The sequence below is a fragment of the Eumetopias jubatus genome, unplaced genomic scaffold (genome assembly GCF_037043125.1).
Source record: "Eumetopias jubatus isolate StellerSeaLion01/CBP00866 unplaced genomic scaffold, mEumJub1_p1.0 scaffold_15, whole genome shotgun sequence".
Taxonomy (NCBI): Eukaryota; Metazoa; Chordata; class Mammalia; order Carnivora; family Otariidae; genus Eumetopias; species Eumetopias jubatus.
This window is the reverse complement of record NW_028274821.1, coordinates 86,214,416-86,239,134: the sequence shown is the minus strand read 5'-3', so window position 1 is coordinate 86,239,134 and position 24,719 is coordinate 86,214,416. Positions and strand designations below refer to the sequence as shown.

The window sequence follows — 24,719 nt, the reverse complement described above, 5'->3', positions numbered from 1 at the left end:
TCATGAAAATGGAAACTACAGAGCAGGTCAAATCGCAAGCCGGGTGGTTTTAAGCTGGATCCAAGAAATACAATGAAGGATTCCTTAGCTGGTGCCCAAACTGGGGCCCTCACGGTTGTTAGCTACTCAAAACAAACTCCTGCGAAAGGGATAAAAAACACCCAGAAACAAGGCCATCGAGCCGGCATGGACCAGGACCAGCTGGGGGAGTGGGGTCGGGTGGGGGGCTCCCACCTGGGGTGGCAGGTGCCATCCGAGAGAGGGTCCCTGGAGTGCCAGGTGGGGTCTGCAGTGCCAGCCCACAGCCTGCAAGGCTGTGTATGGTGGGCGCCCCTCATGGTCTGGGTTCTGGGCTGCACGCCCAGCCAGCTCACACAGCCCCTCCGTCATCACAGGTAGCTCAGGGGCCCCGGCCGGCTGGTGTGTGTCGTGGGGTCCCTGCGGGCCTGTGGCGAGCGGGTGACCACAGCTGTGGGCACGCACACTGGCCGACCAGCCTGCCATTCGGAGGCCTCCCTCCAACTCGGAGCAGAGAGTGTGGTTATCACAGAATCCAGGTTACAATGAAAAAAATGAGGCAGCCTTCTTTCGGCAAGATGTTGTCATGGTTAAATAAAAAACAACAAAAATTATTAACCTGAACTTGGGACCCAAGAACATTCACAACTAGTGAAGTTCAGCCCTATTTACCATCACATTTGAAAGAAAAAGGCTCTGTTATGGCTGAATCGGAGTCTGTCCGCTAGTCTGTCTCGCTCCCTCCCCGCGCCTCATCCCTACTCTCCTGTCACTCCTCGAGCACCTACTACGTGCAGCGTTAGCTGGAGGGGCCCAGAGAGGAAGCCCTGTCCTTGGGATGACTCGAGGGCAGGGGCCTGCGGGCCGAGCAGAGGGAACACACGCTGGGGGTGGCCGAACCGAAGGGCCATCATGCAGAACACTTACACTTTCTGGAACGCAAGAAAACTTCTCTGAAATCATGAAAGGCACACCATCCATTGCTGTAAGAGAAGAGAAAAAGAGAAAATGGCATTGCAGGCACCAGCCGTGTTCAGTGACTTGAGACACTGACAGTACAAGCCGACGTGGGCACAGGTGAGTGGGGCCCTGGGGTGACGTGGGCACAGGCTCCACCCCTGCACCCAGGACACACACCTGGGCACCGCACAGAAGTGCAGACAGAGCTGTGGGGGCAGAGAAAGGGCCAGAGCCCACCCTGGGAGTCTGGTCTCTGACCTGTAAGTGGTGGCAGCTCCCGAGGGGCTGGTGGCAGGACAGAGGGGCACGCGGGCAGGGAGGGGACAAAACTGTGCTCTGTGAGGTGGGCAGGGAGCGTATTCGGGAGACATTCTCTCCGCTCTCCGAGAATGACGCCATACCGAAGGCTGCTGGGCCCACAGGAAAGGTCTAGGTTGGAGGAGTGACTTTGGAGTCAGAAAGACCTGGTTTGAATCCTGGCTGTGGGTTTCGGTGAGTTTAAGTTACATTTTAAAAGGAGGATGGCAGGGGGCGCCTGGGTGGCTCAGTCGGTATCAGAGGTCCCGGGCTCGAGCCCCAAGCCGGGCTCCCTGCTTGTCCTCCCTGCTCCTGCTCTCTCTTGCTGTTTCTGTCGCTGTCTCGCTTTCTCAAATAAATAAAAATCTTAAAAACAAACAAACAGGGAGGATGGCAGGGCCTGTGAGCAGGGGTGTGTGTGAGCTGGAGGTGTGTGCAGCATCGGACACAGAGCAGGTGGGTGGGCCACAGCACGGCCACCGTGGTTCCCTCTCCGTCTCCTAGTCCCGGGCTTCGAGGCTGACTCGAGGCGCCAGGCTGCTCGAGATGGGACACCAGGGAAAGGTGGAAATGGGTCCCTAGCAAACGAAAACACGGGGTCAGTGGTGCAGCGCCCGGAGGGAGACGGACTTCTGGCCCATTTGGCTTTAGGAGGACACGGGGCAGGCCTGGCGAGGGGGCTCCCCAGGAAGTCGTGTTCTCTGCTTCCCCCAACATCTAAGGTGAGTTTTCTCTGGTATACAAGTGGCAGACAATTTCTTTCAGTCCTAAGAAAGAAGAGTCGCAGAAGCAGAAAGAAGGCAGGCAGGAAAAAAATAAGAGAAAGAGAAGTCTGGGACAAATCCTCCCTGATCAGCAAGCTGAGCCCCGTAGCTCATTTTAAGCTACGTTCAGAATGTATTTCAGGGAAGGGAAAATGAAGGCTCCTCTGGTAGGTCTGAAGAAAAGGAAGCAGCACAGCTGGCCCCAGCTGCCAGCCTGGAAGCCTCCTTTCTTTGGAAGGCTACTGCCCCAGGTCCGGCCCCAGGCTCAGACAGAGACAGCCACGGTCGGGGGCGTTCTCCCATCCTGGGCCCCTGCGAGCTGCCAGGACTGCCTGGGGGAGCACCGGCTGAGGGCCAGGAAGTGTGACCCTTCTCCAGAAAGGAGGTGGGGAGGACACCCACGGTAATCTGTGGCACATCACACGTGCAGACACACGGGTGACACTGGGGCACACGTGCGTGCTTTCTCACATATGCCTGGGAAAACCCACCCTGAACACACGACCCTTGCAAGGCCACACGCCTTCTAGAGAGGGACACACGGGGTCCCACCCAAGATCCAAGAAGAGGCCGTGCTCCCTTCCCGGCAACTGCCACTATCTGCCCAACTCTGGCTGTGCACCAAGGCCTATCCCACACGGCATTCGGACGCCTGACCCCGACCCCCTGCACCTTCTCGGCCCATGGACACATGCGGGCAGGTGCCACTCAGCACCTGCGGTCATTTCACAGATCGGGGCCTGCTGAGGGCACACAGGTAGCAAGCGGGGACTCCAAATCCTCCGGCCCTTCCACTGGGTATAAATGGAATTTCTGAGAACAAATCTGCTTCTTCCAGACCAGGACCTTTCAAGGTTTGACCATTATCATGTCCTCCCGAAGTCTCCACGCATCCCTTCCACCAGCTCCTTTTGGTCAGACCTACGGGCCAGGAAGTGGGTGTGTGCGAGAAGAATCCAGTCAGACCCACCACCACCTTCTCCCCAAACCTGCTCCTCCCTGCGCCTTCCCACTCACCGGCCACGTGCCACCTGCTCCTGACCATCCCAAGCCCGGGGCTGGAAGCCACAGCCTGCTCTGTCTAAGTCCCACAAGCCCACGGCCGTCACCTGCCAGGGCCACTGTGCTCTCTCCACACACACACACACACACCTCCTTCTGCCACACACACACACACACACACACACACACCTTCTGACACACACACACACACACACACACACACACACACACACACACACACACACACACACACACACACACACACACACACCTACCTCCTTCTGCTTCTTTCTACCCACTAGACAGACGGCAGTGCCCAGAGCAGAGCTCCCTTCACACGCCCCACGGACTGCACTCGGGAAACAGGCTGACCAAATGCCTGGTGAGTAGTTTTTGGTGAGCACATCTTTAGCCCACATCCCCACCCTGGGCACCCCTGACCATTCACTCACTAGGCTTTCTGTTTTAAAGACCTTATTCGTGTCTGGGGGCTTCTGATGAGATAGGTCAAGAACTCCCCATCACTGCTAACAGTGCTTCCATCTGAACGTCAGGGTGGGTTTAGAGAACTCATATCCTGAAGGGGAAGTAGGGTGACCTTCTACAGCCTGATCACCCCTGAAAACAAGAGGCCCGGGGAGCACGGAGAGCAGGAGCAAGGCAGAGAGGTGGCTCCATCCTGTCCAAGACTGGTAGCCACACCAGCGCCCCACACAGCAGGATTCCCAAGGGGGGTCCTCACTGGCACATAAAGACCTGCAAGCCCTTCACAGGAGGCCCCTTCCCCTCCTACTCCTTATGTCGACACCTGGCTGGTCTTCTGAGGTCTGCTCTCAGTGCCTCTCCTGCAGCAAGCCTTCCCAGAGGCGCCCCCCGCCCAGGTCCCCGGCCACGGCCACGTCTCTTCTTGGGCAGTGGGCTTCCTGGCAGTCCACGTATGAGTCACAGCTGCATTCCTGTGTCCCTGGCCCAGGGCCAGGCCTGGAGGCGCTCGGGCGGGGAGGGCAGGAGGGTGGCTGCTCCCACAGAACTGGCCTGAGCATGGGGGCTCTGGCCTGGGGCATGTACCTAGCCCCCAGGGGTTTGGTTGAGGGTTTGGTGAGCTGCTGACAAAAGCCATGGGTTTCTGGAAGAAGTCTGGGAATCGCCTCTAGGAACTGGGGAGATTAAAGCAGAGAGGAGTATTTTTGATCTTTAAAATTTTTTTTGCACATTAGTAAAAATTTAGTAAATTTTGTTGAGCTAAAATTCACATAATATAAAACTAATCATTTTAGAGTGAACACTTGGGCGGTATCTGGTCCATTCACAATGTTGAGCAACCACCATCATTCCCCAGTTGCACAGCATGTCCCCCCCTTCCAGAGCAACACCCTACCACTCAATACTTTCCCTTTATCCCCCCGAGAGTGTGTGTTTCTCTCTCCTTCCAACTGATGGTCATGTCTTTGAAAAAGAAAGATCTAGAAAGAGAAGACTGGCTTTCTGGACCGTGGTGGCCCAGTCTCCTGGAATGTTGCATTCCTGCCTCGTGGGTTATGGTGGCGGAGGGGAAAGGCAGGTTTGCCCAGATTGATCCTTGGGACCTGGAGGGCTGTAAATAAAAATTGAGGAGAAAAAGACCCAGAAAAGGGATTTGTAAAACTTGGATACTAACAATAGCATTTGTGTGTGTGTGTGTGTGTGTGTGTATAAAAAAAATGCACCTTTACATCAGGCATATTTATAGGACAGGTAATAAATACATATTTTTACATTATACATATACATATATACGTGTGTATGTATATGTCTACATGCACACACAATTTCCAAAAGGCCCCCTCTTAGCTTCTAAGTCAGACTAGAGAAAGTGAGTAGAGACTGGCACAGGCACACCCCATAGAGTTTCTGAGCCACCAGAAGGGGGGTTCATTCAGAGGCGCCTCCTGTTCACCTACAGCCCCTCCCCCCACCACCTCATTCCCCAGGTGAAGTCCTCACTCCCAGACCTGGAGAATGATGGAGATTTGTTGGGGCCAAGGGCCAATGCCCCATGTGAACAATGAAGGTGTTTGGTGAGGGCATGCCTTCTGGTCCCTGGGTAGGCTCCAAGGTAATTTCACAGAGCAACTTCTTGAGGAGGCTGAAGGCAGAAGACCAGAAGCGACATCCTATGAGACCACACCAAAGACAGCCCTTCTGGAGAGAAGAAAGGGAGGATGCACCCCCAAGACTCTGTGAGAAAAGGCAGCTGTGGCCTTCAGGGTGCCCTCCTGATGGGCTCCGCAGCAGAGGAGATGATGGGGAGGACCACTCAGACCCGCTCCAACCCCCAAAGGGAGCTGCCTGCTGATGGGAACTTTGGGATAAATTTCCACTGTATCTTAAAGTTCATGACAGAAAGATGAGCACAGTCAGATCCTTCTCATATTCTCTTAGAAAACAGACTTTAATAGTCTCGGAAGAAAAGAAAGCAAGTCGCTAGGATCCTATGGGCTGATAGCTCCCAATGGAGCTGGCGAGAGAACAGGATGCTCTCACCCATGCGTGGAGCCCCTTAAAAGGGGAGCCAATAAAAGTTTGCTAAACAGAGAATCAGCATATTATCTTTCTTCTTCAGCAGACTGGCCAAATTTCATTTATTTAAAAAATCTAGTGTATCAAAGATTATGGTAGGCTGAAAGAATGTGGATTTTAGCAAAACATTTGACAAAATTTCTCATGTTACCCATGTGGACATGGATAAATATGACTGAACAGTGTTAAGAAGAGGAGAATCCACAACTGGTTGGACTAGATGTTCAAGAAACTGATTAATACATTGATGTTGACCTCAACTGACCTCTCTGGAGGGTACCCAGGGCATTAGCAATTAGTTCAATGAAGACATACATAGTAGGCCTATCGCAGAGGTGGCTGATGGGGAGTCTGGGAGGACAATCTATAAGCTGGATAACTGGGAGAAATCCAATGAAGATCCCCCCAAATCGGGATCATGGTCTAAATTTAGGGATGGGATTTACTACAGATCAATGCTTGTAAGTAAGTCCTGTACTTTAGGTCTTAAAAACCAGTTGTATTAGATGGAATGAAAGACATGTGGAATAACAGCAGAAGGTATGAAAAAGACTTGGAGCTGAATGAGTCAGTAATGCCATTCGACTAACTCGAGGCGGGAGGGTTGCCGAGGTAAGTAACAGCGCTACAATCCTGGCGCAATGTGAGGGAGCCGCCATCTTGGTCTGCTCTGGGCTTGAGTGTGAGTTCAGTGCGGGGACCAAATGTTAGAGGGTCCTCCCATGTGGCCTACAAGGAGTCCCAGGATGGTGTGGGACCTGAAGTCAGACCACACGAGGAGAGGGGAGGAAACCATCAGGCCTGATGCTCCAGGAAGGCATCATCCTGTCCACTTTTGTTCACCATCAGCCCCTGCCCGGCACCTTAGAACCCAGCGCCAGGACATGGGGAAGTGCCGCGAGATCTGGTCCAGCTAAGACTCGAAGGTGAGTGTAATCCAAGGTCTGCCCATATTCTTAGAGCTGCCACAGGGTGAGGGCTAGAGGCATGGTTCCTTCTCTAGACGAGATGAAAGGGAGAATGAGCAGAGCTGGCTGAGCAGGGTCCCGGCAGGGGCCACATGTGGGGGAGCTCAGGAGAGATTTTGTGTGTTGAGTGGAAAGCTGATCTGTGGGACTGCTGAATCCCCTTCTGATTCCATAACATCCATTTCTACTCTCTTTATCTGGGCAGCCATTCCATATTTTAAAATATCCAGAGATTTGCCAAACATAATTCTTAAAATCAATGGCACACATTTTTCACGTGTTCCGAAAGAGTGTTCATAAATCATCTCCATCCTGGCTTCCCATGGGGGAGCCGCGTTTCCTTCCTTCCTTTCTTTCTCCCCTGGCTGAAGCCAGTATTTTGTCTTCACTATTCTATAGCGCTCAGAGACTGTGACACTCGCTCTAGCCTTCAGTCTATTGCCGAGTCTACTCAGCGGGACATGCACGGGGATGCTGGATGAAGAGTCGTGAGCGAAGGGTCCCTGCTCTCAGAGAGTACGTTTTCATCTCCCAACCTGCCCTCCCAGTCAGCCTGGGGGATCCCAGAGGGACACCGCCTGACCAGTCTGCGGTCATGACCCAGAAGCAGGGACAGCGCCTGCAAAGCGAGAATCCCTGGGGCACACGGCAGTCGCCTCTCCAGGCCCCTCGGCTCCCAGGGTGACATGACACAGGTCGCCCCCAAACGTTGGAGGTAACAGACCTGCTCCTGAGGCCCAGTGCTACAAAAGAAGAGAGGACAGGAAACCCACGTTTGCTGGCTGCACACTAGGTAGTGAACATGAACATGCACCGAATAACTTCAGCCTCAACATGATCACTTGCAAGTTATCCTCGAGGAAGCCTAGGCTTAGAGCAGTCAGGTAGCTTGCCAGGGCCAGGAGTCGAGCACCGAGTTGGGCTGGTGGTGGTGGAGGGGCTGCAGTGGTAGGGTGGGAGGGCAGGCCTGGCAAGTCAACAGCCTGGGCCTTCCCTCCAACTCCGCAGGCATGGGTGTGTGGCCCAGCGGGCCGCCCCACCACCATGAGCCTCAGCTACCCTGTCTGTGAAATGGGGAGAAGACGCAGCTCTCAGGAGGCTGCATGAGGGTGACGGGGGCCACAGTCCAAGAGAGGGGAGGCCCACCATTTGGCAAATGGTGGTGTCCGCTCGGACCTAAAGCCACATCCAGACAGGCTTTCTTTTAGTACCAGGATACTGTTTTCTTCTTATTATTATTCCTTTTTTTTTTTTTAATTTTGTTTTTGGTGGCAGTTTTAACAAAGCGCTGATCCACAGCACAGAGGAGCGTACAGCAGATGAGAGCAAGGATGTGCCGCGGGCTCCGTAGTGCAATTAGCATTCTCCTAAACAAACGAGCTTCAACAGAGCTGTAATTAAGCAGGCCTGTAATTAAGTATATGCCCTTTATCATAACGATCATGCTTAAAAATGGCATGATGCATGGAGCTCTGTTATTAATGCTGTAATCCCAAACTGAAGTGCGAGTACATAGAAATCAGTGTGTCAGGCCTGTCACCGGAGTGTTTGTAAAATACATTAAAGAAAAAAACCAGGAAACAATGAGCTCATTCAACTGTTCTTTTTACAATCAGGCACTACAAGTCAAGAGGATGGTGAATGCAAGGTTTAAACAAATAAAGCTCTAATCTGCTACTGTATTAATACCGCCCCTGATTTTAAAGAAGGAGGGGGGGCGGATTTCTTTTTTTTCCCCAACTGACCCAAATACCTGACTTTGCTGTTCTCGGGGAAGGAGTCCAATTTGCATGCTGTATTTATTTGGACAGAAAATTGGACTCCTGCTTGCACAGACAACCCTGCTAGGGCTCGGTAGGAATTCTGCCTGGCAACGGGAAAGGGTTGTTACAGTTCCTGTATCTTTCCCTCACATGGGAACTATAATTGTACTTGCCAAGGCAGGCCCCTCAGAGCCATCCCTTGATTCTCCCACCGAAACGCACACTTTCGGATTTCTCCGGGCTCGACTCGAACCCACCGCTCATTCCCAAGGGCTCCGGACCCAGGGCCACCCTACTGCCTTGCAACACCCTACAGTTGCTCAGGGCTTTCGACCCCTTCCCTCACTGATATCTCAACGAGGAAATACTCCAATCAATGCATGTATTAATTTCAACATGCTTGATAACGAGTCTTAAAATCATGTGGCAAAAAAAAAAAAAAAAAGTAATATTAAGAGAAAGAGACTCCATGACCAGCTCTCAACTGTCATCTGCTTACAGCTGTCAGGCGGTGTTACTTGAACTGGAGTCACAGCTCCTCAGAAGTACTGGCAGGGATGGTGGTGAATGATGTGGCTTTATTGGCAGGTCGTCATTTTTAGGATAAAGTTAAATGCAGCTGGAATCGGGGGAGGCCTTTAATCCTGGCGACTTGCTTGTAAATTATCAGCAACCTGGCTCTTTCTTCTCTCCTTTCCCATGGCTTCAAAAATCCTTTACAATTTGTGATGGGAAAGATGCCAACACCTCAAGATCTCAAGGCTGTTTCTCAAAACTCATTCGCACACTGAAACACCAAGCCTGTTTTGCTTTCCTGGTGATTTCACTTCAGGGATATTCCTTGGAAGATATGTGTAGCTGCCTCCTAGGTTGTCTGCTCAGTGACACTCCAATTGAGTCCACACTAGGCCAACAACTTCTTTCTAGATCCCCTAAGTAATTTGTTTTGCCGGTTACTCAAAAGCCAGAAGAACGGACTAATCAGCCACAGTGACCTCCCGAGGCCCACGGCACCGTGGGGAGCAGGAAGTGGGTGCCACAGTCAGACACGTGTGAGCCCCGAGCCAGGCTCAGCCACTTGCTGGCCGTGGGCCTTTGGGGAGGTTACTCAGCCTGAGTCAGACCTGCACCCATCAAAGAAGGAGAACCACGGCTGCAGCAAGGCCGCGGGGCTGAGCCTGCGGAGGAGAGAGGGCCGAGCACTGCCCGACCTGCAGCAGGTACTCAGCGTGTATAGTTATGGGTGGTCCACAGCCACCAAGCAGGCCCTGCTCTTCAGAGGCGGGTTTCGGGCAGGTCCACCTTGGACTTAGGACAAGTGTTTCAACTCTCGGTGCCTCTCTTTCCTCAACTGTAGAAGGAAGGAAATAACCCTGCCTGGCTTGCTGTGATGTTTAAAGGAGATAAAACAATTCCCTGCTCATTCTCATCGTCATCACGAGTTGGGGAGAATGCCCTTCCAAGGCAAGGACAGACCTTTTGGGTGCTCGACCTGCTTTTACATCAAAACGGAAATGCAGCCACATTAAATTCTGTAACCCATGGGCTGGGAGTCCCCATCCAGAGGCTTCTGGAGGTGTGGAAGCAATGCCTGCCCAGGACTACCTCAGAGGGTCCTCCTGACCATGGCCCTCCCTGGTGTCTGCCACCTCTGGGGTCACAGGTCAAGCTCAACTGTAGGAGCAAGACCCATGCTGGGCCCAGCCTGCTTAGCGTCCCCCGGAAAAGAGCCCCAAAGCAAAGTGAAGAAAACTGCCCTTGGGTGTCAGGAGGTTAATTTGCCAGGTCAGTCAGAAATGCCATACTCTTCAAAATAAACGTGGCTTCACCCCACAAGTGAATATTCTCTGAGGTTCTATGAAGTGGGGAAGCCTCCCCGTCCCCCATACAGACCACCTGCCAGGAAGTGTCACTTTAGCTGTGTGGTCCACTTCATGTCTCCACATCCCCAGTATCCTGGGAGGAAACCGAGGGCCCTACACTCCCCCGTCTTCCTTCCAGAGCTGCCCCTCGGGGGCCTGGAGGCTGCTGTCTGAGCCACGGGAGCTGGGAGGGCAGGAGTCCCGAGAGGCAAGGCCACGCACGGCTGCCCCACACCCCACAGCCCACGAAAAACTCCAGGTCCATGAACGAGAACACTCTCCCTGTACTGCAGAAATGCTTTCTAAAACTTCATGAATATCTGGCGACTTGGGGCAGAGACCTGTTGCATTTTGTTCACGGTAAAGATAAAATCCAACTAAGTGCCACCTTTCCATATGAGTGAAAAGGCGAGATTGTTGAGGCCTTGCGGGGAAATGACCACGGGTTCACGCCTGCCGTCCCACAGCGCAGCACACACAGAGACCCCTAAGCGAGCTGGAGAACAAGAGCAGCTCTCTAAAAGTAGGATAAGAAGTAGACCGAGGGGGCCAGTGAAGGTCTGCTGCTGTGAGGAGTACACACTCCTCCAGAACGCAGGCATGGCCTGAACAAGCAGTTTAATCCACAGCCGGTCGTGGCCGGAGGCCTGGACTCTAGCTGTGCAGGGTCCGAGCGGCGGGCGGGGTGACAGATACCACCATTGCCGGGGCGGTCTGGCCGCATGGGCGGGAAGGTGCCCCACCCCCTCCTTCCGCCTTACAAGGCCCTTCCTTGTCTTCTCAAGACCATTGCACGCACAGGCAGTCCCGACTCAGGATGGTCCCACTTACGAGTTCTCGACTTCACGTTGGTGCAAAGGTGGTACGCATCCAGTAGAAGTCGTACTTCAAACTCTGAATTTTGACTTTCCCTGAGCTAGCGATGAGTGATTCCATCCCTTCTCATGGTGCAGGGCGGTGACAGCAGCTCCCAGGCAGCCAGGGGACCACGAGGGTCCACAGCACATACATGGACGGCCATTCTGTCCAAGTACAGCCATCCTGTTTTTCACTTTCGCTACAGTATTCAAGAGATTACAAGAGACATTCAACACTTTGGCATAAAATAGGCTTTTGTTAGATGATTTTGCCCAACTGTACGTGGTTCTGAGCATGTCTAAGGCTAGGCTGAGCGATGATGCTCAGTAGGGTAAGGGTAGTAACTGCATTTTCAACCGATGATGGGTTTATTGGGACAGAGCCCCACAGTGAGAAGACAAAGACCTGTATGTTTTTACGTTGTATTTTTTACCCCCTTCAATAAAGGACTATACTTCCTAAACAAACAATTCCAATAGCACGGGTTAAGTTAAAGCGCCCCTTGAATGCAGAGCCCTGATCCCGGACCCTCCTCAGGGCTAGCCCCGGATGCGGTCTACGCACCGTCCCCTGGGGCTCTCCCAGCCTCTCACTACGCGTGTACAGACGTGTCTGCATACACAGAATACAGGATTTTGTTTTGTATGTGTCTGTGCTTTTCATAAAAATTGTATCACAGCACAACTGTTCTACACTTTGCTTTTCTTCAGTAATTGTCAGAGTTTCCCTGTCCGTAGCTATAGATGTATCTCGGTCTTTGTAACACCCAAGCAGAAGTAGGAGTGGAGAGAAAACCAATGGCCAGCTCATCAGGAGCCCTGACTGCCATTTTAAGAGGCCTGCAGGTCACCATGAGGTCCCTGGGAAGCCACTGAAGGGTTTTTGAGCTGGAGAGAGACATGTTTATATTTTAGGAATGGCTCCTTGGCTATGGAGAGAAGCATGGATTAGAGGGAGTGAGGCTGGGGGCAGGACCACCAGGGAGGAGGTTCTGGCAGTAGATCAGGTGAGGGATGCTGGTGGCGGTGTCTAGGACCGTGACAGTAAGAATGGAGAAGAGGGGACAGATCGAAGGGTATTCAGATGCAGACCCAAGAGACTTGGCAACTGGCTGCGGTAGTTTCACTACTTTCCAGGGGGGGACGAGACAAGGGCGACCCTGAGATTCTGGCTTAACCATCGGGAGAATGGGGGCCCGGAGACCTGGGAGACGTGTGGGGTAAGCTGGTGGGGTCTCTTTTGTCTGTGTTGGGTTCGAGAGGCTTGTGAGACGACATCCCAGGGGAGATGCTGGTCAACATGGTTGGGACATGATGAGCAAGATGCAAGACTGGTTGGTAAGGACTGCCAGGATGGAAATACGGAAGTGAGGCGGTTAGGGGAGGACCCGGGGCATCCCGCCTGCTGGTGACTGAGGCACAAGGGAAGCTGAGAGGTTCTGGGAAGAGCATGGGGTGAAAAGAGGACAGGCCCAGCTCAGGGTTCTGAGCCATGTTAACATCTGATGCTTGTGTGGAGGAAGAGAAGTCAGCCAAACAACGGGAAGAAGACTCAAATGTGCTCTGTGATGCTTGATCACAACCGGAGGTGTTGCTATGAGCTTGGTTTTACTAAGTAGATCTAGATACACTGATACACAGAGGTATGTATGTATTTGAATGCACATGCGTTTATATGCATGCACGTGTGCTCAGACACACACAAATGGATGTATATTTCTATCTGCTGACAGCCCAGAAGCCATGAGCACACCTAGTGCCCAAGGTTTTGGGTCCTAGCGTTCTCCTCTGAAAGACACGGGGGCTCTTTAGAAAAATGGCTGATGGAGGGGGAGGCAGGGAGGGAACAAGCCTGGGACACCTTGTTGCATCAGAAAGTAAGACAACCTCCAAGAATCATGGGAACTCAGCAGAAGGACCCAGAAGCCAGCTCGAAGGGGCTCCCACTGGCTAATATGGAACAATCTGAGTGTCCAAATAATGACAATAACGAATTAGAACCCCCCTCCCCAGTCTACACTAACGTGCACAAACCGGGGGGATAAGGGGAAGCTCATCCTTACAATAAAATGCCAACTCACACTGAAGGAATGATGGAGCTATAAAAATCAGTGGACAATCTGATTAGGAACGAACTATTTACATAGTCCCAAAGTAGTTCCCACTGATGACACATTAATTACAAGAAGAAAAACAGTCACTTTACGGTACAGTGCAAGCAGCGCTGTAAGCAGGTGATCCCAGCGGGGTTATGCCAACATCACAAACTTCCAGATAGGATGCATGGAGAGGGACAAAGCGACAGCTGACACAGTGACAGAGAAGAGAGCTGGCCTCACAGCTCGGTGTCCTCATCTGAGAGTGAGGGGCTGGGCTAGGTGACTCAGCTGGTGCTGATCTGTGACTTTTTTTTTTTTTTTAAAAGATTTATTTTAGAGAGAGCATGTGCAAGCAGGGGGAGAGACAGAGGAGAAGAGAGAATCTCAAGCAGACTCCCTGCTGAGTGCGTAGCTGGATGTGGGGCTCGATCCCAGGACGCTGAGATCATGACCTAAGCTGAAATCAAGAGTCGGATGCTTAACTGATGGAGCCACCCAGGCGTCCCCGAGCTGTGACTTTCAAAAATTGCCCACTGCCTGTGGTTCCTCCCCTAGGAGGCTCTGATTTACTTGGCCTGAGCCGTGGCCCCAGGAGTTAGTAGCTTTTCAAGGCTCCCAGGTGATTCTCAGGTGCGACTAGGTTACAATAGCCCTGGGCTAGGTGAGGTCTAAACCCCCACCCCCCGGACATTCTTCCATCTCAGAATCATGGTATTAAATATGTACTGGTGATCTGAGACCTTTATTAAGCCCCAGAGGATGCAATTTCCAAACCCACTGTAGGTAACAGCGGGTTTCTAGCTGACTTCTCTAGCCCTCATCTGGATTCTACTCACAAAAGCTTCTGAAAAGCAACAATCACGAAGGGTAAGTGTCGGTTCTGGTCAGATGCCTCCCCATCATGGAACCAAAGGGCAGGGAGAGAAGGTGTCCCAGGTTTCTGTGTGTCTGAAGCCAGGACTGACTGGTCCACCACTCTCTAGAGCACCGCACCAGGGTGTGTCAGGGCACTTGCACACAGTCCCGTTTAAACCTCTGAACTGCCCTGTGAGGCGTCGCCATACCCACTCTGCCAAAGGGACCTGAAGCTCAGAAGGGAAGGGGCTTGTTGGAGCCACAAGGCTGGTAAATGGCAGAGCTGGTGCAGAAAGGGAGATCTTCCAAGTCCACTGCCTTCCCACTGTAAGAAGGATGAGGTGCGGATGCCTTCCTCTGAGAAATGAAAGAGTCTCCTACAGATGGCAGCCGAAGAGTCTAATCAAGAAGGGTGAGAAAGTGAATGGAAGGTGTGTGGAGGTGGAAGGTGTCCGGCGGCCACTCCCTGCAGCATCGCTGGCACTCTCCCAGGGGGACACCCTCTCGGCCAAGACAAATACACCCGGTTCGGGGATCTTGGCCATTCATTTTCAAATGTCATGATTCCATAACCAGTAAGTAAGTTTTTAATTGTCTAACTGCCCAATTACTTTATCAATAGGATGGTAGCATCACCCAAACGGGAAAAGCAGAACCTCATTATACATTTTATTTAAGATTTGAAAAGAGATTGCCTACTGGTTAATGAAAAATGGTCTAAAACGTAACAGCACAGAGTTCTTCTGACCTTGATAAGGGGGATCGAATTCCCCAGGGCCTGGGCATCCCCCAGTGAAGGAGAGAACCGTGGACGAGAGTCCTGCAGCTAAGGAGGGGGGCAGCCACTGTGGGAGAGGCTGCCTGAGCGGGCCCCAGGCTTCAGCCTCCCTGAGCTGCCAAGTGCTTCCAACAGACCAGGCTCAGTGACGGACACAGGTATGGGCCAAAAAATGGGACCTCCATGGAGAGTCTGACACCCATCTAAACCCAACTTATGCTCACGTAAGATTGCGCTGCTTGTGTGCACTGGAACCAGTCATAACTTAATTAATAAAACTTAATTTGAAGAGGAAAAAAAGGCATTTTTATTTTTCTCACTTTACAGGAAGCTCAAATACTGAACCTCCCTGTTCAAAGCGAAGGCCTGGCCGTTGTCCCCCTCGCGTAGCTAGACCTTTAACGTCGGTTGAGGTGGGCAGGCTCTGCCGGTCCCCGAGGCTGGGTGTGGAAGGACCGGAGACCACAGGCTCATGCCTGTAGTTGGGATGGGACACAGGAGCACACACACCGGACCTCCAGGGCCCTGCGTTTCCAAACTGCATCATTTTCCAGAAATGTTGCCCTGGAAAATGGCTTCTCTTGCAAGCAGCGTATCACCTTCCCCAAAACTCAGCTCCCGTGGACAAGCCTCTATGGACCACGCTGATATGAAGATGAAGTCTGAGACAGAACTGATGCCTGAATGGACACCCACCTTGATTTGGAATTACCCGGGAGGGCGCTCCCTTCTTTCTCACTTGACATGTCTGCGAAGTACAATGCCATATATTACCCAGATCTCAGATTTAATATTAACCTTTAAAGGGCATGTCACAAAAATGTATTCTCTAAATATTGGTTGTTAGCTCATTTTGTAAGTCCATCGTGGAGAATAGGTGTGAGGCTGCTACCCGTCTTGGACTGCACCTGTCATGGGCACCTCCTGCCACCTGACAGTAATTCCAACCGAATGAACAATTCAGCCATCGACTCGAACCATGGCCTAAGCTCAGCCTCAAGATTTAATAATAGAGCCTGCAAATATTACTCTAATTTCTAGAGCTGATGAACTTTCAGAGGCAAGGCGCGTTGAAATAACCGAGCGCAGGCATGACAAAGAACTTGAATCCGCGGTTCTTTGAACTATCCGGTATAATAAGCACTTGTTCCTTCCTCACAATGGGCATGTACAAGAGAAATCTAAATAATAATTGCTGTAATTATCATGAAAAAATATGCAGAGATTAATGGTGATTATGAAAATCTGTATAATTGTTCTCTGAAACCGCCGCTGATCAAGCGGTATCTTGAAATGGCCGCTGCCAGAGAACTTTCAACACCGAACAACATGTGGGCACAGAAATGTGACATTTTGGCTCTCTCCCTGTAAAATATTACCCTGTGTTTGTGAAGTTGGTTTTCATCATTTCCAATACCCTGGCCTGATTTTAACTCTTCCTACCAGCGCCCTGCAAAGGTTCCAAGACGCCCTTAATGGATGCGTATGTCATTGTGGTTCAAAGCCCCACGTTCAACTTGTTATTTATTCAAATAATTAATTACTCTTGTATCCATCGAGCAGTTTGTCATGACACATTAATGACTTGATAGACTTCTATGAACTGGTGAACACAGAACAGCAGAGCGTTTTTATCGCCATTTAATTTTAAAACGATCCTGTGTGAAATTATCTAGTCGTGAGTGATGGGGGCATAAAGAACAGACTCAGCAAAGCCCCTTTTGGATCATTGCTTTATTAATGGTAACGTCAGGGAAATGAAAAATGCTAACATTGTCATATTCCACTGCTGGGCGGAGACGGATGGCTGGGGGACTGGGCGGGGGCTCCCAGCGCTCACTGCCAAGAGCACCAAGCCCCTCGTGCCGCCGGGCCGGCGGGACCCCAGCCTGGCGCACCCACAGGCTCTGTGAAAGCACCTCCATGCCCGGTCTCCCCTTCCAGTGTATGGCTCTCGACGTCTGTTACTTTGTGACTTTGTGTGTGTGGTCTTTTTTTTTTTTTTCCCCCCACTTGAATTTTCCACTAGTGATATAAAGCACCCTCACGAAAACATTCACTTTATTGCTTTGAACATTAAACGTTATTAATCCAATAGAAAAACGTTAAAGATATTGCTGTCACCTTTAAATGTGAAATGATATTAGTCGCTAAAAAAAACGCTGGGTTAGTAGAAAAGATGTTCCCTTCGTTTTTCTTTCAAGTCTTGAGATAACCGTTTGGGGTTGATGATAAAATAATATTTCTACATGGCTCACAGCACAACATCTGCTTAAAAGACACTTCCTGTTCAGCTATTCTTTTTTTTTTAATACTGAAAATTGTTTCTCAATTGTTTTAATTACAAACTTGGGAATCTATGCAAACTACTTCCCAGCAGTGGGATTCAAAGACAATAGACAGCAATCCCTGAAGAGCCCTGGAGCCAGGCAGCGGGCGGATTCGCGGGGGCTCTCTGACGGCCATGTGGGCGGCCCACTGGGGACACGACAGAAAGGCAGCCAGGCATTGTCCCCGCCCTCTGCCAACGCAGAAGAAAGGGTGGATCTCTCTTCCCTTACAAGCTTCCTGCTTCTGTTTCCCCGCTCCCAGTGAATAGCTCTACCGCCCACCTGGATGTCTAATCCTGGGGCCTGGGGACAACAGGGACTTGTTCCCATCCCTCACACCTGTCATCAGTCCTTTAAATCCCAAAGAGGGTAGTGGTAGGGGTGGCGGCTCACAGTGAATTGAACTACTCCAGCCAGGCCCCGGTCTAGGTGCTTTCTGTGTACGGACAGATTTCTCAGGACCATCCTGAGTTACGTATTGGTGTTATTCATTATTGCCATCACACCCCCCACCTTCCGATTTCACAGAGGACACTCAGGCTAACAGCAGTTAAGCAACCTGCCCAGGAGCTCATGGCCAGCAAGATGCAGAGGCGGATCTGAACTGAGACCGCTGCACACAACCTTCCCCACACCACCACAGGGCTCCTTAATTCCCTCCGGAGAATCCTCTCCACGGCCCTGGACTTGGGGGATGCCCACCTCTACGGCCCTGACATCAGCTGCTCCACATCACTCTACTCTCCTCCAGAAAGGGATCTGGAAAGGAATGGGGCAAAGCGGCTGCTTCCGCAGTGGACAGAAAGTGTGAGAAAAGTGGAGCGTTTGGTGCACATCCTGGTGCGAGTTCAGATGGGAGAGTTCTGAGGATAAACAAATCAAAGGAGCTGAGGAGGTCCAAGCCAGAAGTTGAGTTTTGTGTCCTAGGCTGTGGAATGCTTTCCCTTCCCAGGTGGGGACACCGGGGGCTGAGCGCTGACCGCCACACGGACACTTCCAGCACTGTGGCAGCAAAGTGGGAGCTCAAAACCTGGTGGCCTTAGACGCCAGGCTGTCTCCACCCAGGACCTGCCTCCTTGTGCAGGAAGCGCCAGTCCCTGCGGGGGAGCAGAGCCTCAGGGAGGTCTGGGCAGAGCCCCAGCAAGCTAATGCAGCTACATGGGGATCTGCCAAGTTTAGGGTCACAGATTCATTTGGGAGCCTGCGAGGGGGGCCTCTCAAAGAGACAGGCAGACATCCTCCAGAGCAGCTGAGGCAGGTAGAGCCAACTGTAAATGCCACAGTCAGGAAGAACAGTGGTTTCAAAGAGGAGCCCCAAATGGAAAGTCCAGGCAGATAACTCAAACCGCAGGAGCCGCTGCTTCTCAATCAGGGCAACTCCACTGTGAAGCCAGCCCATGGAAAAGCAGCTCTGAGCACAGGAACCCTCTCTCTGGAGAGCAGCCACATCCCTGTGGGGGAGGTGCCCGTCCAGACAAGTGCAGGAGATAAGGGGGCACTGGTAGCGCTTTAGACACAATGTCTTCAGAGCTGGCCCCCCCTTCCCCCTGCCTCCAGAGGACGCATCCTTTCTCTCCAAAGCACAAGTCCTCAAACTATCAAGTGCGTCAGAATGGTCTGGGATGCTCACTCACAAGATGTTAGGAACCCAGAAAGGTCCTTGGTCTGTCTTTCTCTCTATCTGCAGTGAATTTCTTGAGCACTCAGGGTTTCTATGGCTTTTACCTTTAATAGTAGGAAGAAAAGGTAACATCCAGGTAGCTTGTGACCATCTTTTGTGGAATCCAGAGAGAGGGCTTGCTTTTCTCCTCTCTCTACACCTAACTCTAATTGAGCTCTTCATTTCTTGAAGCTAAGAAACATATGTCTAACTTGTGCTGGATCCTTGAGTTTCCTTCTTAAACCTTTCTGTGCTTTCCCAACTAATGACTTCCAGCCACTTGAAAATCTGCCCTGAATTTTTCAAAGGGACCCTTTGGTCAGAACAAAGTATGAAAGGATACATTTCAATGGAACCTAACAGCTTAAAAAGACACACGTAAGTGATTTCTCCACCACAAGGCTTTCAGAGCTGCCTCAGCCGCTGGACAAACGGCGGGCAGGAATTAGGGGGGCACCATCACGAAACGCAAGGTCCAACAGGAAAGCAAAGGCTTGTTCTTAAAAATGCTTTCTTTAAAGCCCCAGGGAAGGGGGAAATACTAGGTGAATTAAAAAACCAAAAACCAGAAGGGGAAACAGAAACCCTGCAGGTAGGCAAAGTTATAGGCCAGTGTGGAGTGAGGGCATTAGCCTGGGCAAGGAGCAGCTTACAAATGAGGGAACCGAGACCCCAAGAGTTGTAAGACCCACACGGTGAATACCTGTGGTGCCTTGTAGCTTCCTTTCAGGACTGCACACCCATTAACTCCTTTATCCTAGTTTCCACCCTGTGTCCGCGAGGCCAACCCTGGTCCAGGGTCGCCATGACGACGCCAGAACTCAGACACGTTTATAGGCTTGCTCAATGCGGCCCAGTGGGCCCGTAACAGAACCGGGTGTTGAATATGGGCCTCCTGACTGCACTGTAATCATTTATGGGGTCAGTGGAAAAACCATTTGAGCAGAGGCCTGGAAGGGACCCCCAGATCGCAAAGTCAAAGGCTGCCTTTCCATGAGAGAATGTTCAGGGTTGCCGGTCTGGGGGCACTGGGAGCTCAGAGGACAAGTGCCATTAAGAGTCTGCTCAGTCTTTACTAGGAAAGAATTTGCAAATGGTCTCCGACAGGTACACCTTGAAAGCACACATCTTTTTGGCTTGTTTTTATTGTTTCATTTTTGGTGGAGAGGAGACCAGCCTGCTGATTGGCGGCACTCTCAGCTTGATTCTGGTCCAGACTGTTGGATAAACACCAGACTGTGACTTCATTTTCACCTAAGGCTGAGAAAACATGAGGTGGCTTTTCGATGCTGGCCTGTAAAGTCCCACGGGGCCAGGAGTGGGGTGCTGCTCCAGCACACCTTCCCCCTTTGGAGAAGGAGATGCCACACTTCTGTATCCCCATGAAGTCCCCACCCAGGGTGGTCTGAGGTCTGATAAGACACGGAGAAGGCAGAAGGACAGGGAGCTGTGTCCTCGCCCCCGAAACAGCTCTACCCCTGGGTACCTGAGAATACAACATTGGTGGTGTCTACTGTTGGTGGGAATCCTGATGGTCACGACGTGAAATGATTTGTCATTTTGCTAAAGTACAAACTGCAGTCCACGCGTGGGGTCAGCTGGACAGATGCCCGGCACCTGAATTTCAGCCCAACTGCGCTAACTCTCCACTTTTCTCAGGCAAAAGCAGTAACTTTCTTGAAGTGACCATTTCTTATTTTTTAAAACGGACTCCACTGAGGCGGAAGGGAAGACTGAGGAAGGTGGAAGAAAATGAAGGGGTGTGAGCGGCGCACAGACTGACCCCTAGCCCCAGGCGCTGGCGGTAAGGAAGGAGGGGAGAGGGCCTAGGACGGTGTGGCCCTTGGGGGCTCTGCTGGGGAGGCGACCACTAACGTGGCCTCAGGACCTGGTACCTGGACGGTCCTGACAATCAGCTGGTGAACCTGGCCTCTGCTGGAAGGAGCAGCCTTCTCAGACAGAGGCCAGGCGGCCCCAACAGAGCCGATCCCCTTCCTCCCTCGTTTTGAAGCCCATCCCCACATTCAGCCAGGTTCCTGCCAACATTCTGAACATCCTGGGGGGGGGGGCGGGGGGCGGACAGGGGCAAAAATGGGAACCTCGGCCAAGCACAATGACAGCCTGATTAGAAAAACCTTGGGTCTTGGCCCGATTCTTTCCTACATAAACAGAACTCACAGTTAAAATTATTATTAACGGTGATGTAATATATGGAGGAATTTTAGTGACAAAATTTATTTAAAATAACTTTATAAATGACGTCAGTTTTTATTTATAGAATCATTAGTTCTAAAGGTTCACCCAAATGTTTCACTTTTATGTTCCCATGTTTCATGGAGAGAATTATGTGCTAAAGAGCTGTTTCTAAATTTCGGCACTTGGGGATATCTTGGGGAATTATCCTACGAAAACATTTATGGTCTAATTATTGTATTAGGAAGAGACGTTCAAGATGACCTATGAAAGTTTATTGTTCTAGAATCACCCAAGACAGCAAAACCGTAATAGAGTGCCTTAGAGGCTCAAAAATGCCCCCCAGCCCGATTATTCGGTTGGGTCTTTGTGAGGTTAAATACATGCAGAGGTTGAAAACTGACAGAAGCCACACGGCCAGCCATTGCAAATGTGTCCTTACTTGAGACTGGGAAATTCCTTTGGCTGTGACCAGGGCCACCTTCTCCTCAGCCCAGCACCGGGCCACGGAGGCGACCAGTTACAGAGACTGGGGTTCAATGGGGCAGGTGAAGAGCTGAGGAGTGCCCAACCCGGGAAGGCTTTCCTCCAGAAAAACACAAAGGCCAATTTCGCCCCTCTGGGCTCTACTGAACGAGACTTGGATGGGGATGAAGGAGAGGCTGGAGCCGCGTGGTGGTGAAGTGAGCTGGGAGAATATTTCAGAGGACAAAGTGGAGGCAGCTGCAGGGCTTTTGTGGTTAAGGGGACCAAGGGGCAGAGCAAACACATTTTAACAACCAGACTCCTCCTTTCACACATGTGTAAAACCTTTGGAATTTCACTGGAAAACTTTATTTCAGAAGTAATCTTTGAAGTTTGAAAATAAAAGCAGAAAGGCTATTTTTCAGTATAGAAAGATGGTTTCAAACTTGAAGGGCCCAAAGGAAGGTGCTCACGGGTGGGAAGTTGTAGCCACTCCAGGGCATGTGCTCTGCGTTGGTCTCTGGAAGCTCTCCTCTATGTTACTGTGGGTCTTTCTCAGATTATCCCTAATGGGACCTGAGATATTTGTTTTCTCTCTCTCTGTCGTGTCAGGGCCTGGTGGGCCTTCACCCCAGGCCTGTATGGTACCCGGGTTGGTAACGTCGATGATTCAGAGAGAAGGGGAGGGTGTGTGTGTGTGTGTGTGTGTGTGTGTGTGTGTGTGTGTGTGTGTGTGTGTGTGTGTGTGTGTGTGTGTGTAGAAACCACATGAGCCTCGTAGCTGAGTAAACATGGAGCCTGTGTGACTAACTACCTCTTCCATGAAGCACCAGGGGTCACAGAGGGCCCAGCACGGTTGGAAATAGGGTTCCTTCAGAATCCACGTGAGCAGAGAGGACACGGTCACTGAAATGCCCAAATTTACAGTTAAAACTCCAAACCTGAGAACGTTGCATGGGCGAACAGTGACTCTGCCGCCCTACCTCTGAGCCCTGAGTCCCTGACCTGCCCTCACCAGGGCCCTGGCCCACCCCCACTCAGTTGGCTTCCCTTGTTCACTGGGGAAGAGCCAGCTCATGGGCAGGGCGGCTGACGGCCTGTTGTTCGGGGAGAGCTCCCAGGAAGGTGGCATCTTCATGGGGTTTGTGTACATAACACCAGCCCCGATAAAACAGATGCTCAATAAAAACTTCCTGTGTTGAAGAAACAGGGATCTTACCCTCCTGTATCTTATAGCTGATAAGAAAAGACACAGTAAAAGTGCCTTAATTGGTCTTTCCTATCATCCCCGCTTAAAAGAGATAGACCCGAAGCTCAAAGGCAGTGAGGGGCTTGTCTTAAGGGTAGAGCTGCTACCTGGGTCCAGGGCTTTAAAATGAAACCGTCTCGTCCTGTAGTCACCTTCCCGCACCCCATTACAGGCCACTTGTCCCAGAGAAAGAACTGGAAGTTGCCAAGCATTCCACAGCTCTCTTATTTTTGGTGTCAGCAATTACCCTTGAACGTTGCCTCCTGTCTTCCCTCCTAAGAGATTCCAATTATTCTTCCAATCATTTCAGCCAAAACACTTACCCAAAACCAAATCACCCCCTCTCCCAAACACACACGTCAGAGACCAAAGGCACGGGCAAACGGGCTTGCACAACTCTTCCCTTCCTCTGCCGGGTGGAACACTTTCTACCTATTAAGCCATCACAGAGAGGCTCAACACCTGCCCTGTTGTTTCCAGCAATATTCAGAATAGAACCAGTGTCCAGAACAAACAAGCTGGAGGCCCCATGGGATCTGTTACGCTGGCTGCCTCCAAGTCACCAAATAGACCGTGCTTCACCGGTGACACAATTCCCTGGCTCCCAGGCCAACTCCGAGGACCACTAGGCCAACACGCACCTGAAGCTGAGCACTAGCCTTGTAGACAGAGGGAGAGCGCCCTAGTGTGTGCAAGTGGGCACGCACACGAAATGAAGATCCTTGGGGCGGGGCGGGGGGGGGGGCTCGGTAATGACTTTCCTTTTTTCATCTACCAGAGCAAAAGAAGGTGCACGCACAGGGAGTTGCTGGGAAAGGAGTTTCCCCACAACCAGTAAGGGGGACTGAGGAATGAAACAGTGTGACTTTCATAACCACCCAGCTCATGACATTCCAGGTGTCCTCAGTCAACCAGCCCACATGGAATTTACACAGAGACTGTGCCAACAGCGCGGGATCAATCACACGATCGCCTCATCTGCTCTTTATATTCCGCCTGGCTTTTCATTGCTTACCTGTGCCCAAAGGCTGTGAGTTCTGGGGTTTCTTTAAAGCTAAATCAGAAAGATAAATAAATGCTTTCAAAGGATATGTGTCCTGGGCACCCAGCCCAGGCCCTGAGCATTCTCTCTTCCTATCTCCGGAAGGCAGGGGACAAGGGCAGTCCCACCACTGAGCTCCCTGTGGCCCCTTCCCCTCCATCTGCTTCTGCCCCCTCCTTTGGACTCCCGCTGCTTGTGGGACCTGACTCAATCCACTCCTCTCTGTGGAGCCCTGCTATGGTCTGGTCTCCTCTCACACAGGGCCGCTGGGTGCAGCTCTCAGGACCCTCCCCTCAACGAGTGCCCATGGCCTGTCCCGACTCCTCCTCCACCCACAAGTGCCCCAAAGGGCAGACCCCTTCAACCAGTCCCCTCTCTGCTTCCCCGGCCCACTCTGCGGCATGAGCACCTGCTGTGGGCCGGGCGTCTTGCAAGCTCTAGCTCACAGAATCTTCACTGGGCTCTGGGAGGAAGCTTTGCTCGCCTCCGTATCTGTTTCTACAACGGAGGAAACAGAGTGAAGAGGTTAAGAGTAGGTGCATGGCCAACCTGCCTCGTGGCAGGTGACGGTGGTGAGTGAACTAGGTTGCCTGTGCCTTTGTTTCTGGGGCTATAGGCTGGGATTAAGGACGCCTCCACTTCTTCCACCTCTTAGGGTTGTCAGGGTGGAAGAGACAGTTTGGGTAAGGCACTCAGAACAGGGGCTGACACTATAAATGCCGGATAAGTGCTATTATCATCATTCACTTCCCAAATGCGAAGGAAAATGACCAATGTCCATTCTGGAAACCCTCTGTCATTGTGCCCTCCCCTCCCCCCATAAAAATCCGTTTCCTGTAAATAATCCTCCCACGGGGGATGAAGCAGGGCAGGCCGGGAGGGTGCCCCCGAATCCACAAGGCTGCCGTGACATGACAAATAAGCTGCAGGCTGATAGTGTCTCCAAGACATATTGGAGTTTACTCTGTCATTTGGGCTTGCCATCTGTGCCACCCTGG

The 24,719-nt window shown here is 51.5% G+C and overlaps 1 protein-coding gene across 1 annotated transcript in view; it reads right to left on the bottom strand.

Moving 5' to 3' along the window:
- MVB12B (multivesicular body subunit 12B) overlaps positions 1-24,719 on the bottom strand; it is a 185,798-nt gene that overhangs the window by 22,973 nt on the left and 138,106 nt on the right. The window contains exon 8 of the mRNA XM_088019049.1: positions 946-1,001. Within this exon, the coding sequence (XP_087875175.1) occupies positions 946-1,001 (56 nt within the window). The remainder of the gene's footprint in view (positions 1-945; positions 1,002-24,719) is intronic.